The sequence below is a fragment of the Leptonychotes weddellii genome, chromosome 3 (assembly GCF_054177405.1).
Source record: "Leptonychotes weddellii isolate Sample4059 chromosome 3, ASM5417740v2, whole genome shotgun sequence".
Classification (NCBI taxonomy): domain Eukaryota; kingdom Metazoa; phylum Chordata; class Mammalia; order Carnivora; family Phocidae; genus Leptonychotes; species Leptonychotes weddellii.
The window spans coordinates 103,510,499-103,525,000 of record NC_138371.1 but is presented as its reverse complement, the minus strand read 5'-3'; the positions used below and the strand labels follow the sequence as shown (position 1 = coordinate 103,525,000).

Below are 14,502 nucleotides of genomic sequence, written 5' to 3'. Positions count from 1 at the left end.
TCCTGCAGAGCAGGGAGCCCGACGCAGGGCTTGATCCCAGGACGCTGGGATCATGACCTGAGCTGAAGGCAGACGCTTAACAACTGAGCCACCCAGGCGCCCCTCTGTTTAACTTTTTAAAAAACTGCCAAATTATTTTCCAAACTGGCTGTACCATTTGATATGCCCAATGTATGAGGTTTCCAATTTCTCTACATGCTCTTCAGTACTTATTTTCAGTATTTGATTAGAGCCATTATAATGGATGTGATCCCATCTTATTTCTAACCACTCCTCAACATAATACCTCGGCTTCAACTAAATTCATTTATTCATAATTCTCTGATCAGATCACAAATACTGTTATTTCCTTGACTCATCTCCATTTTCCCTTTGTCTGGAATATTATCCTTTCTCCCTTCGTCACGTAAGTAACCTATCGCAAGTACACCTCCTTCATAAAGCCTTTCTTGATCATTCTTGTTCTTAATAATCTCTCAACTAAGTCCCTCAACTTAGTTACTACACACCTCTTGATTATTGATAATTAAGCACTTGACATAAACTAATTAAGCACTTGACATAAACTATCTAATATTATTATCTTTTTCTACAATGCTCAAAGTCTTGGCCTCAACTGAGTTAAAAGTGCCTAAGAGCACTGTGTCCTAGGAGCTACATATTTCCCAATGATAATGATACATTATTAAAAAACAAATGATCACTAAAGGTGGCATTCACAAATAAATTAACTTTCACAGAGGAATTGTACTAAGCCTTAGGAAAAGTATACTCAGTAAATATCCTGGAAATCTTCTCTGATATCAAGGTCATTACCAGACCATAAGGTAATTTACTGTTTCTGCTCTTGAAATATTATATGAATAGAAAATATTCCAGCTTCCTCCTCCTCTCCCCTCTTCTAAGATTCAAATGTAATCCCTTCCTTAATTATTTCAAGACATTCTAAAGTCTGTTATGTTCTAAACTGCTGTTTTGATTTTATGTTGGCAGTGACTTTTATTTGCTGCTAATGGCCTGCTAGGTTATCCCTTATATAGGCCAATTAGCTTTGTTTTATTTCAATTGATTACATATTTTGTCTCTAACCTTTAACTTGTCATTATATAAATGTGTGCAAGTAGTCAGTAGGGGAACGCACCAAAATACTACAGATACGACATAAATCTAACACCTCACATGTACAAACACCTCAAAACATTCAACTCACTGGTGACAAGTCAGAAGAGTTATATTGTTTCTGAAAAACAACACTTAAATCTCACCAAGTTATCGTTATGTAAACTTACCTCATTTCTTTATGGACGCTTGGAATTTGATCTAGTGCCATTCGGTAGAATTTAATGGCTTTGGAATAATTTCTTTGCTTTAAATAAATATTTCCCATATTCACTTTCAATCTTCCTAATAAAAAATAATGAATATATAATATTCTATTTTCTTCACTTTTTCTGTACTTCAGATGACCTTAATTCATATTCTTTGAAGCTTTTCTCAAGTTAGGAAGCCTCAGACACTACCTAAAATTCTCACTTTAAAAGAGTTATACTATTTTCTTGTATCTACACACTAATCTTCTGTAAGGAAATGGAACTTAAGACAGATGGAAATATGAAAGCCTGAAAATATGGCTAGAAAACAAGTGATTTACATTATAAAACTGGAATTGTGTTATTCTAAAAAAAGACAGAATTTAAAAATTAGATTCAATAATGCCATATACATTAAAGAAAATGATATTCTGATAAACTTTACTACTACTACCAAAAAATTACACAATATAAATGATACATATAAATTGTAGTCTCTTGGGGATAAATTTATAAGGGAAAGCATTTTTTTTAAGATTTTATTTACTTGAGAGAGAGAGAGCATGAGCAAGAGAGAGCATGAGAGAGGGGGAGGGGCAGAGGAAGAGGGAGAAGCAGACTCCCCGCTGAACAGGGAGCCCTAAGCCAGGCTCAATCCGAGGACCCCAGGATCATGACCTGAGCCAAAGACAACAGCTTAACCAACTGAGCCACCCAGGCGCCCCTTGGGAAAGCATGTTTGATGGGATTGCAATGGCTCATTCTACTAGTTATGACAGAATACACTTTGTGTTTACTGTTTGTTAGGCAATACACCTCACCCCAACAGTATTGCTTCATTTGTATTTATGTGAGTTTTCATATAAACAGTATCTTCAAGCAGGACATTTCCATATAAACACAAATTTGTTTAGAGCATAGATTATTATAAGGAAACATAAAGTGGGGAAATGTAAATTAACACTACAAAAGAACTATACTCAGGGTGCCTGGTTGGCTCAGTCAGAAGAGCATGCGACTCTTGATCTTGGGATCATGAGCTCGAGCCCCATGTTGGGTGCAGAGATTACTTAAATATATAAACTTTAGGGGGAAAAAAAGAACTACACTTATTGGGAAAATTGACTACATATACCCACCTGCATTGATAAACATCTTATTTTTCACTATAACTTGATATGTGTTTAGTGCTTCAGCATACATTTCATTAGCCGAATACTGACTAGCCAAGTTGAAAAGAACCTAAGGAATAAACATTGCAAAATCACATATAATGACCATTTTAGGCCCCTTTTGCCTATAATCTTTTCAGAGATTAACATCCTATAACAAAGCTAGATGTCTATATCAAGATACCTAACCAATTAGGAAGTAGAGCATACACAGAAATATCTTGCATTCAAAATGAACCTGAACATTAAGATAAGTATAGCTATCCTCTAAATGGCACATTAATTTTCTAAGTATTCTTTCTAATTTAGGTGGCATTTACCATCCATTAATCTCAGAAAGACCTACAAAGAATAAACTTGTATTGTTAATGTTGTTGGTAATAAAAGGAGTAAGTAAGACAGTGGGCCAAATTTTCTTTGTAAATAAAAATTACACATTATGTGGATATACCTTAAGGCTTCATTTGTGTGCTTTTTTATATGCAAAACTGTAAAAAGTATTTCTCTGTATGCAAAATTATAATTTAAGTCACTAAGTTATAGAAACTTACCTTCCTACAGGTAAAAAAAAAAAAAAAGATTAGAAATTATTCCCTAAAGATTCCATGGAATTTAAAGATATTAGCTACCAAGACTGAACATCTAAAAATTTCTATTCAAAGTTTCAAATGCCCTTTTTTTCCCATTTGTTGGCAGATGAACACTTTTCCCACTAAAAATACACCCTTTAAAAACACCAGTATAAATATCAAGTATCTTTTTAGAGTTAAAAAAATTCTGTAAGAGGGCGCCTTGGTGGCTCAGTTGGTTAAGCGACTGCCTTCAGCTCAGGTCATGATCCTGGAGTCCCTGGATCAAGTCCCGCATCGGGCTCCCTGCTCGGCGGGGAGTCTGCTTCTCCCTCTGACCCTCCCCCCTCTCTCATGTACTCGCTCTCTCTCATTCTCTCTCTCTCAAATAAATAAATAAAATCTTTAAAAAAATTAAAAAATTTAAAAAAATTAAAAAAAAATTTTAAAATTCTGTAAGAAATTAGCTTTTGTTTTTTTCACTACCCTCACAGAACATTGTATTATTTACCTAGCTGGAAGTTCTTGAAAATTACAGACCAAAAGTCCATATTAGAATCTCATTAAAGTAACCATACTAAAAACAGAGCATAAATATTATCAATCTTCCAGAAATATAGTCATTGGGTGGTGGGTTTGCAGGTACTTCCTAAGTTATTAAAAACTAATGAAATAAAAAAAAAAATCTTTGTACAGAACAAAGAGTGCCTCATGAACTTCATAAAGATTTCTATGAATCGAATTCTGAGCTCCTAAGGTCCAATAAGATTTACAATGGCTAACTGAATTTAAATAAAGTCTTTTTAGAAATAAAAAAAAAAAAAACAGAAGAAAAAGAAAAAAACTTTCGGAATCTACAAATCCTAGCCAAAATAATTTTACTCAACAGGTATTTTATACTTACTGAGTAAGTTAAATCCAAATTGATATTTTCTGGAGTTGTAACTTGTTCTCGTTGTCTCACCAAGACTCTCTCTTTTCTTCCTGCATCTTTTGCCTTTTCTAAGGCCTGAAATCAAGTTTATACTTTGTAAATTCCTTTAAGCATTCATTATGAGCATTTCATGCATTTGGGAGGTATTTGTATGAAGCTTGGTTGGATGCCTTATACCTTCCTGGATTCCCAGTATGCCCTCCTGTACTCTTATAATAAACTCCCCTTGAAAACAAAAGAACCCAGAGTATTTGTTTAAAGTGGAATTCACCATCATAAAAATGTCATGTGTTCCCCCCACTGCTCCCCAGAAAGAAGAGGAAGTATAAATGATAAAGTGTAGAGTATATTAGCCCCAAGTCAAGTTTCTTTATCACCACACCTTCCACCACCATTTAGATTTGACCCTACATATTTTCTTCTTTTTCCCATTCAATCCTGAGTCTTTGGATATTTTAATTCCAACTCATGAGATAGAAATTTAGATGGATTTGTTTGGTTTCTGGGATGCTCAAAACACAGAAAAATCAAAGGATAACTGCTATCCGATATTACAACAAATGCTTACTTAGTTTGGCTCTTATATCCTACTCAGAATGCCAAGAACCTTTTGTTGATTTCCACCAAGAGATTAACCATATTAATTTAACCATATTAATTTAACCAGATTAACCAGATTAATTTAACATGGGATTATTTTTTTAGAGCTAGATAAAAAAGCACCAGTTCTGTGAGCAATAAAAGTAGTTTTATACTGAACAATTCTAATGGTATTCATTAATGTGATAACTAAGTCATAGAAATTACATTTATATGGTATGACAAAGTAATGAGAACAAAGCAAATTAAGAGAAAATATTTAATTTTTTTAAAGATTTTTATTTATTTATTTGAGAGAGAGAGAGCAAGAGAGATCACAGAGGGAGAGGGAGAAGCAGACTTGCCACTGAGCAGAGAGCCCTATGCAGGGCTCAATTCCACGACCCTGAGATCATGACTTGAGCCGAAGGCAGACGCTTAACGACCTGAGCCACCCAGGCGCCCCAAAAATATTTAATTTAAAAAAAAAAGCATGAGGGGTGCCTGGGTGGCTCAGTTGTTAAGTGTCTCCCTTTGGCTTGGGGTCATGGTCCCAGGGTCCTGGGATCGAGCCCTGCATCAGGCTCCCTGCTCGGCGGGGGGCCTGCTTCTCCCTCTCCCACTCCCCCTGCTTGTGTTCCTGCTCTCGCTCTGTCAAATAAATAAATAAAATCTTAAAAAAAAAAAAAAAAAGCACGAGGGATGCCTGGGTGGCTCAGATGGTTAAGCATCTGCCTTCGGCTCAGGTCATAATCCTGGGGTCCTGGGATCGAGCCCTACATCGGGCTCCTTGGCCCTCGCTGCTCTCCCTCCTTATGCTCTCTCTCTCTGACAAATAAATAAATAAAATCTTAAAAAAAAAAAAGGCACGAAAACCAGAGTTGGAGTGCCAAAAAACAAACTACGATTTTGCAGTTTACAGTACCTAAAAGAATATTTTAGGGTAGTGAGGCTTAAATAAGAAAACAACCCTTAGTACTGCATGTGGAGCTTGGTAGCTACGCCCTTCAGCAGGCTGTGAGTGCAATCCAATAGTCCACCAGGCTGCAAAATTTAATCAACTGTTCCACTAGAATTTGTTTTCCTACTGTATTGACCAATGTCAAAAATTACAATATCAGACAACTGTTTTGACATAAGAGTTTTTCTGAAGCAGCTGCCTATGTTTTCAAAAAACTGCTTTAGTGAAAACTCTAAGGCCTGTCAGCAGCAAAAAACCCCCTAAAAAACAAAAAAACATGTTAATCTATTCAGGTATCCCTCACTTTCTGAAAGTTCACATAATGCCACTATGCTTTAACAAAAGACCTACATTAGCACCTGTTTTTGCTAACTGAAAAAAATGTGCAGAGGATTTCTGCTTTTATAAAAACAAAAGGCAAGAAGTGAAATAGTGTGCAACATCTGTTCTGTAGCAAATCCTTCCAGAGGCAGCGCACACCTCCAGTAGCGAGAGCAGTCCCGCCACACGGCGTCTCAGTGTCAAGCCACCACTGTCTGTGGACATCTGTGATTTATTTTGATTCATTCTGTGCATCCATTGGCAAGATGTGTCCTGAGATAGCAGAAAAGCCTAAGACAGGTTAGTTTTTGGGTCTAGGAATGCTCAAAAATTTTTCCAATATAAATTTATAATTGTTTGATGCCATTTTGGCTTATGAAAGGTTTTGCTCTTCTTCTGGAGAGTGGGGAAAACCTGTACATGTGCTTTGTATTTGTGCACATACATAGGACACACACATCACCATCTTGAATCTTATAAGTTTATGAACTTACCAATTTTAAGTCTCCACAGCTGTTGGCAATACAGCTTTCTTCTACCAATTCATTTACTTTCTTCTCTAATTGTCTAATCTTTTCTTCTGGACTATTAAAGAAAAAGCAGGTGTACTCTGACTCATTCAAGCACTAATAATACATACTAAAATTTAATTTACCTGTAACATTGTCCATTATGTGCTTTTGTAAGAATAGGTTACAGATAAGACAAAAATATAAATGGCATTAAAGAGTAAATGCACTACTGTTTTTAATAATTATAGAATTAATAATAACAGTAAAAATAACATTTTTGGTTAATAAAAGTAAACATTTACTTGGCACAAGTGTAATCTAACACTGAGCCAAATGCTTCACCCTAATTATGTCATTTAATCCTCCCAGTAACATCTGATATAAGTCCTACCATTATTATCATTTTACTGATAGGGAAATTGAGGTTTAGAAAGTTAATTATTAACCCACGATCCCATAGCTAGTTAAGTAATAGAGCCAGGATTTAAACCTAAGTAAGGTAATTCAAGGACCCATGCTATTACATTATCATCCCCAAAAGAAAGTAGATCCTTTCTTCAGAGCCTATGACAAATGAAAACTTTACTTTATGGTGAAGAAAACTGAAGCCCCCATAGAAGAGATAAAAATTATTATTACTTACTACCAGTTGGGTACTCTAGAGAATATTTCCAACGGTGTGAAGAAGTTAAAAAAAATCCTGATTCCATTAGTAGCAAACATAGTACTCCCAAATCAGTCACATTTTAAAATAACATTAATGTCATTTTGCTACCACTTTCTTCCACCAAATATCACAATACTCTGAATGTACATTAGTGCTTAAATAAAATTTTACTAGGAATATTTCAGAATAGGGGTGCCTGGGTGGTTCAGTCATTAGGCATCTGCCTTCGGCTCAGGTCATGATACCAGGGTCCTGGGATTGAGCCCCACATCGGGCTCCCTGCTTGGCGGGAGGCCTGCTTCTCCCTCTCCCACTCCCCCTGCTTGTGTTCCTGCTCTCGCTATCTCTCTCTCTCTCTCTGTCAAATAAATAAATAAATAAAATCTTTAAAAAAAAAAAAAGGAATATTTCAGAATACACAGTTCTCTTCTCTACAAATGGACTATTAAAAAATACAGGAATAAATTTAATAATATAGCTTTGTCTAAAGAATCATATTTTTTGGTAGAATCTGACTAAAATTTAGTCAGGTGGGATACAAATTAGTTTCCTAAAGATTTGCAAAATTCTAACTGAGCAATGACCATAATAAATGCCATTTTATAAAGGTTACAATAAAGTACAGAATTCTATTTTATAGTCCAAAACACTCTAATAAATGTCTTCAAATATTGCTTACAATTATTAAACCTAAATAAAATATGAATACGAAATTTTAAAGTTATAAATGTTATGAAGACAATAAAAGTAATTACCCTGTCCCTATCAAATGCCAGGAAAATGAACTCTATATGCAGACACTGTTGGACACCTACCCACACAAGAACCTGCCACCATCCTTCCTCCTTGCATACAGATCTAAGCTAGTCAAGAGTCTCATTCTCTTGCCAAATGTTTGGTTCAGTCATGCACATGTGATGCACTTCTGGCCAGTGAGAAGTGAAGACAGGTTTGCTTGGGGTAGAGGGTTCCTGGGAAGATTTTCTTTGCTTTTTGAAAGGGACTCAAGACTGGGAAACTTCTGGCTCTAGGCTTTATTAACTACAGGGAGATTTTTTTTGTTTTTTTTTTTAAGATTTTATTTATTTATTTGACAGAGAGAGAGAAAGCGAGAGAGGGAACACAAGCAGGAGGAGTGGGAGCGGGAGAAGCAGGCTTCTCATGGAGCAGGGAGCCCGATGCCGGGCTCAATCCCAGGACTCCAGGATCATCACCTGAGCCAAAGGCAGACGCTTAACGAATGAGCCACCCAGGCGCCCCTACATGGAGATTTTGAACTCTCAGGGCTCTTTTGGCATGATAGGATGGCAGGCTCTTAAGAAAGGCCAAGGGAATCAGAGAGAAGCTGAATCAGGGATGATGTTATTGAGCAGTTAAATTAACCATCCCTAGAAGTGCCCTGCCTCCAGACTTCCTATTAAATAAGATAATAAGGATTCTTATTGTGTGTGTGTTTCCCTCATGTATCTTCTGTTGGCAGCTGAAAGGATTCTAAATGACCTGGTATTTAAATAAAGTAACCTACTTTTATTAGCAAACATGCGGTCATTAACTAGGACACAAAGTGAACAGATTTTCTATAGAGATTCCTTGTTAGTGAGAAAGAGAAATTATGTAATTTATACAATAGCCCAAATAGTGGGTTTAAGAACTACAATTTAAAAATCTCTATTATACAGAAGAAAAATAGTATTTAATAACATGAGGCTCTGGAAACAGCTTGGGTTCAAATCTCAGTCCTGCCATTTATTAGTGTTACCAAGTGAAAACTGTTGTGTTTACTTTCTCCCTCAATGAACTAATGATAAAAACAGCTCAGTCTTCATTTACATATAGCACTTGCACAGCAGGACACAGTGAATACTCAATAAATGCTGGCTTATGTTACTACTTGTAAAATCTTTATGTCAATAGTACTTATAAGGGGCGCCCGGGTGGCTCAGTCGGTTAAGCGACTGCCTTCGGCTCAGGTCATGATCCTGGAGTCCCGGGATCGAGTCCCGCATCGGGCTCTCTGCTCAGCAGGGAGTCTGCTTCTCCCTCTGACCCTCCTCCTTCTCGTGCTCTCTGTCTCTCATTCTCTCTTGCAAATAAATAAATAAAATCTTTAAAAAAAAAAAATAGTACTTATAAGGATCCCAGTAAGTACATACACCTGACTTTGTATCACAGCTTCTGGCTACTCTTCAGCCACTAGCACAAAACTAATTCTCTAAAAAATTAAATTTCTCAATATTGATATGACTAACTTCCTATATGTTCTCTTAATTTTTTCACTGAAATATTCTTTTAAAATGAGCATATCCTATTCCATTTTCAACTCCATTTGGTCTCCAAGAGAATCAATATTGGCATCCATAAACATTAGACATATCTTCACATCAAGTAATATTACAATAAAACTGCATAGAACACACATGGCTGTTTTTCTTAGACTTGATTCTTTTGCCTGTTCCAAGAACCAGGGATGAAGTTTTGATTACTATTCTGCTAACATGAACTTTTGTTTTTGAGGATACATGATTAATTAATTTTTTAAAAAACTATTTCTTTTAATCACCCAGTGCTCATCATGACAAGTACACCCCTTAATCCCCATCACCTACCCCCTCATCCCCCACCCACTTCTGCTCTGGTAACCATCAGTTTGTTTTCTATAATTAAGACTCTCTTTCTTGGTTTGTCTCTTTTTTTTTTCCCCCTTGGCTCATTTGTTTCTTAAATTTCACATATGAGTGAAATCATCTGGTATTTGTCTTTCTCTGACTTATTTCACTTAGCATGATACTCTCTATCTCCATCCATGTCCTTGCAAATGGCAAGATTTCATTCCTTTTTATGGCTGAATAATATTCCATCATACATATTTGCCACATCTTCTTTGATCTATGAACACCTATGCTGCCTTCATAATTTGCCTATTATAAATAATGCTACTATAAACAGAGGGGTGCATGTACCCCTTTTAATTCATGTTTTTGTATTCCTTGGGTAAATACCTAGTGGTGCTATTGCTGGACTATACAGTTCTATTTTTAACTTTTTGTGGAAGCTCCATACCATTTTCCACAGTGGCTGCACCAGTTTCAATTCTAACCAACAGTGCCTGAGAGTTCCCCTTTTTCCACATCCTAGCCAGTACCTGTTGATTCTTGTGTTGTTGACTTTAGCCATTCTGACAGGTGTGAGGGGATAGCTCACTACAGTTTTGATTTGCATTTCCCTGATAGTAAATGGGGATGATGATGAGCATCTTTTCATGTGTCCGTTGGCTATCTGGATGTCTTCTTTGGAGAAATCTCTGCTCATGTCTTCTGCCCATTTTTTAATTGGATTTGTTATTTGGGTGTTGAGTTTTATAAGTTCTTTATATATATTGGATACTAACCTTTAACTGGATAGGTAATTTGCAAATATCTTCTCCCCATCCATAGGTTGCTTTTTAGTTTTAGTGGTTGTTTCCTTCACTATGCAGAAGATTTTTATTTTGATGTAGTCCAATATTTTATCTCTGGTTTTATTTCCCTTGCCTCAGGAGACATATCTAGAAAAATGTTGCTATAGCTGATGTCAGAGAAACTACTGCCTGTGCTCTTTTCTAGGACTTTTATGGTTTCAGGTCTCACATTTAGGTCCTCAATCCATTTTGAGTATATTTTTGTGTATGGTGTAAGAAAGTGCCCCAATTTTATTCTTCTGCATGTGGCTGTTCAGTTTTCTCAACACCATTTGTTGAAGAGACTGTCTTTTTCCCATCAGATATTCTTTCCTATGTTGTCCAAGAATAACTGACCATATAATTGTAGTTTATTTCTGGATATTCTATTCTGTTCCATTGAACTTTGTGTCTATTTTTATGCCAGTACCATACTGTTTTGCTTACTACAGCTCTGTAACATAACCTGAAGTCTGGAATTGTGATGCCTCCACCTTTGCTTTTCTTTTCTAAGATTGCTTTGGGTATTTGGGGTCTTTTGTGCTTCCATACAAATTTTAGGATTGTTTGCGCTAGGTCTGTGAAAAAGGCTATTGGTATTCTGATAGGGATTGCTTTAAATGTGTAGATTGCTTTGGGTAATATAGACATTTTAACAATATTTGTTCTTCCAATCCATGAGCATTTCTTTCTGTTGTCTTCAATTTCTTTCATTGGTATTTTATAGTTCTGAGTAAAGGTCTTTACCTCCTTGGTTAGGTTTATTCCTAGATACCATATTATATTTGCTGCAACTATATCTGGAATTCTTAATTTCTCTTTTTTCTGCTTAATTCTGGCAAATAAAAATGCAACAGATTTCTATAGTTTGATTTTGTATCCTGCAACTTTCCTGAAGTTGTTTATCAGTTCTAGAAGTTTTTTGGCAAAGTCTTCCAGATTTTCTACATATAGTATCATGTTATCTGCAAATATTGAAAGTTTGAATTCCTTGCCAATTTGGATACCTTTTATATTTTTTTGTTGCCTGATTCCTGTGGCTAGGACTTCCAGTACTATGTTCACTAAAAGTGGTGAGAGTGGACATCCCTGTCTTGTTCCTGACCTTTAGGGGAAAAGGTTGGTTTTTCCCCATTTAGGATGGTATTAGTTGGGGATGTCTCATATATGGCCTTTATGATGTTGAGTATGTTGCCTCTAAACTTCTTTGTTGGCTTTTATCATGAATGGATGTTGTACTTTGTCAAATGCTTTTACTGCATCTACTAAAATGATCCTATAGTTATCTTTTCTCTTACTGATGTGATGTACCAGATTGACAGATTTGCCGAATACTGAACCACCCTTGGAACCCAGGAATAATTCCCACATGATCATGGTGAACAATTTTTTTAATGTATTGTTGGATCCTGTTTCCTAGTATTTTGTTGAGGATTTTAGTATCTATGTTTATCAGAGATAATGGGCTGTAGTTCTCTATTTCTGGTGTCTTTATCTGGTTTTGGTATCAGGGTAATGCTGGCCTCACAGAATGAACTGGAAGTAATCCTTCCTTTTTAAGTTTATTTAAATAGTTTGAGAAGAATAGGTATTAACTTTTCTTTAAATGTTTGGTAGAATTTGCCTGTGAAGCCATCAGGTCCTGGGCTTGAAAAGAATGTGTATTCTGCTGTTTTAGGATGGAATGTTCTAAATATATCTGTTAAATCCATCTGTTCTAGCGTGTCATGAAAAGCTATTGTTTCCTTATTGATTTTCTGTTTAGATATCTGTCCATTAATGTAAGTGGGTGTTACAGTCCCCTACTGTTATTGTATTATTATCAATTCGTTCCTTTATGTTTGTTATTGTTTTATGTATTTGGGTGACCCCATGTTGGGTGCAGAAATATTTATAATTGTTATATCCTCTTGATGGATTGTCCTCTTTATTATTATATAGTGTCCTCCTTTGTGTCTTGTTACAGTCTTTGTTTTAAAATCTAGTTTGTCTAATATAAGTGTTGCTACTCTGGATTTCTTTTGACATCCCTTTGTATAATAAATATTTCTCTGTCCCCTCACTTTCAATCTGCAGGTGGCTTTAGGTCTAAAATAAGTCTCTCATAGGCAGCATATAGATGGGCCATGTTTTTTAATCCATTTTGTTACCCTATGTCTTTTGATTGGAATGTTTAGTCCATTTACATTAAAAGTAATTATTGATAGATATGTATTTATTTCTATTCTATTAGCTGTTTTGTGGTTGTTTCTGAAGATTTTTCTCTGATCCTTTTTTTTGTCTTTCCTGTTTTATGGTTTGCTGGTTTTCTTTAGTGATATATTTGGATTTCTTTCTCTTTATTCTTTCCATATTTATTAGTTTTTGATTTGTGGTTACCATTAGGTTGGAAAATAGCATCTTCAGCATATAGCCATCTATATTAAAGATGTTGATGTCGTTTTGAGTTTGAACCCATTCTTCACTCCTGTTCTCCGCACACTTTAGATGTCATATTTTACATCCTTTTATTTTGAGTTCCTTGACTGATTTTTTTTATAAAATACTCATTTTTACTGCTTTTGTGTTTCCTACTTTCTTACTGTCACTTTTGGTCTTTCCTTTCCACTCAAAGAATCCCCTTTAACATTTCTGAGTTCCCTAAGTCTGTTCTCGTTTTGCATAATTCTTTTTTTCTCCCTTTTGTTCAGCTTGATTACTCTCCACTTCTCTGTCTTCTAGGTCATTAATTTGTTCTTCTGCTTCTTCCAGCCTGTTGTTCCTTCCACCATGCATGTTTCTCATTATTTCATTTATTGTACTTTTACCTCTGCTATGTTATACCTTATATCTGTATTAAGGGTCTCATTCATGTCTTTCACTCTTTCCTCAAGTCCAGTGAACATCTTTATGATCACTACTTTAAATTCTCTATCAGGCCTGTTACTTATATCTGTTTTGCTTAGATCTCCTGCCGTGGCCTTGTCCTCTGTTCTTTCATTCTCTTCTCATTCAGTCTAAGTCTCTGTGCTTGTTTCTCTGTGTTAGGAAAGTCAGCTGTGTCTCCTGTTCTTGAGGGTAGTGGCCTTATATAGAAGAGGTCCTGTAGTGCCCTGCTGTGTAGCGTCCCTGTGCCCCAGGGCCTCGCACTTCCAGGAGTGTCTCCTGTGTGCACTATGGGCGCTTGCTGCTGTGTCCTGGCTGCTTTATCCTTCAGGCCAGTCATCTGCAGAGGCTCTCTTTGCCTGCTGTGGACAGTTTTTGGTCCCTGGTCTGAATGTGGCAAATTTTAATGAGGTGTGCCCCGACCTGTTTGTGAAATAAGACCTGTCACCACTGCCACTGGAACTGAGAGTCTGCAAAATTCCCTCTTGGGGAGGCGCAGTGTTGGTAGAGGTTGGGGCTGGTCTTCTGGGGGAAGGGGTGTGTAGTACTGGGCCTTAGGCAATCCTGACTGCAAAGTGCGTTTTCACTGGAGTATGGAGGATGGGGCTTGGTGTAAGCAAGTTAGATAGCAAATGTCTGCACTGTGCTGGTTCCTACAGGTGGTGCTATGCTTACGCTGAAGGGCAAGGGAGGGAAATGGCAACAGCCAATTTACTTGTTCTTGGCAGGGTCTCTCCATGAACACTCGCTCTGGGACGCCCTCTGACTTGAGCAAATAACCTCCCCACTGTGTGCCCCAGGCACTCTTCACATCACGGTTTCCATGCCTTGCGTCCACAGGTTGTTTATCTGCCTTCTCTCCAAGAGTAGTGCAATGCCCTCCAGGCTCTATCCTGGCCACACCTGCTAATCTTTAAAACTCCAGGCTTTAAATCCCACTGCTTACCAGAATCCATGGAATTTGGCCCATTTAGCTTTCCAAGCCAATTTCTATGGGAATTGGTTTTCCTTGTGTTCTCTCCTGTTAGTCTGTCTCTCACCCTTCCCCACCACCGCAGCTCCTTCCCACTGCTGCAGCCATGTTTCTGCCTAAACCCTGTCTCTGCACTTCCTACTTTCTTCAGTGTGTCCTCTTCTCTACCTTTAGTTGTGGAGTTTGTTCTGGCAGTGTTCAGA

General features: G+C 36.9%; 1 protein-coding gene across 1 annotated transcript in view; it reads right to left on the bottom strand.

Moving 5' to 3' along the window:
* The window catches only part of IFT88 (intraflagellar transport 88), a 125,041-nt gene that overhangs the window by 97,134 nt on the left and 13,405 nt on the right, over positions 1–14,502 (bottom strand). Inside the window, exons 4-7 of the mRNA XM_081815493.1 lie at positions 6,341–6,472; positions 3,956–4,060; positions 2,450–2,552; positions 1,290–1,404 (exon numbers count right to left, since the gene is read on the bottom strand). Of these exons, the coding sequence (XP_081671619.1) occupies positions 1,290–1,404; positions 2,450–2,552; positions 3,956–4,060; positions 6,341–6,472 (455 nt within the window). The remainder of the gene's footprint in view (positions 1–1,289; positions 1,405–2,449; positions 2,553–3,955; positions 4,061–6,340; positions 6,473–14,502) is intronic.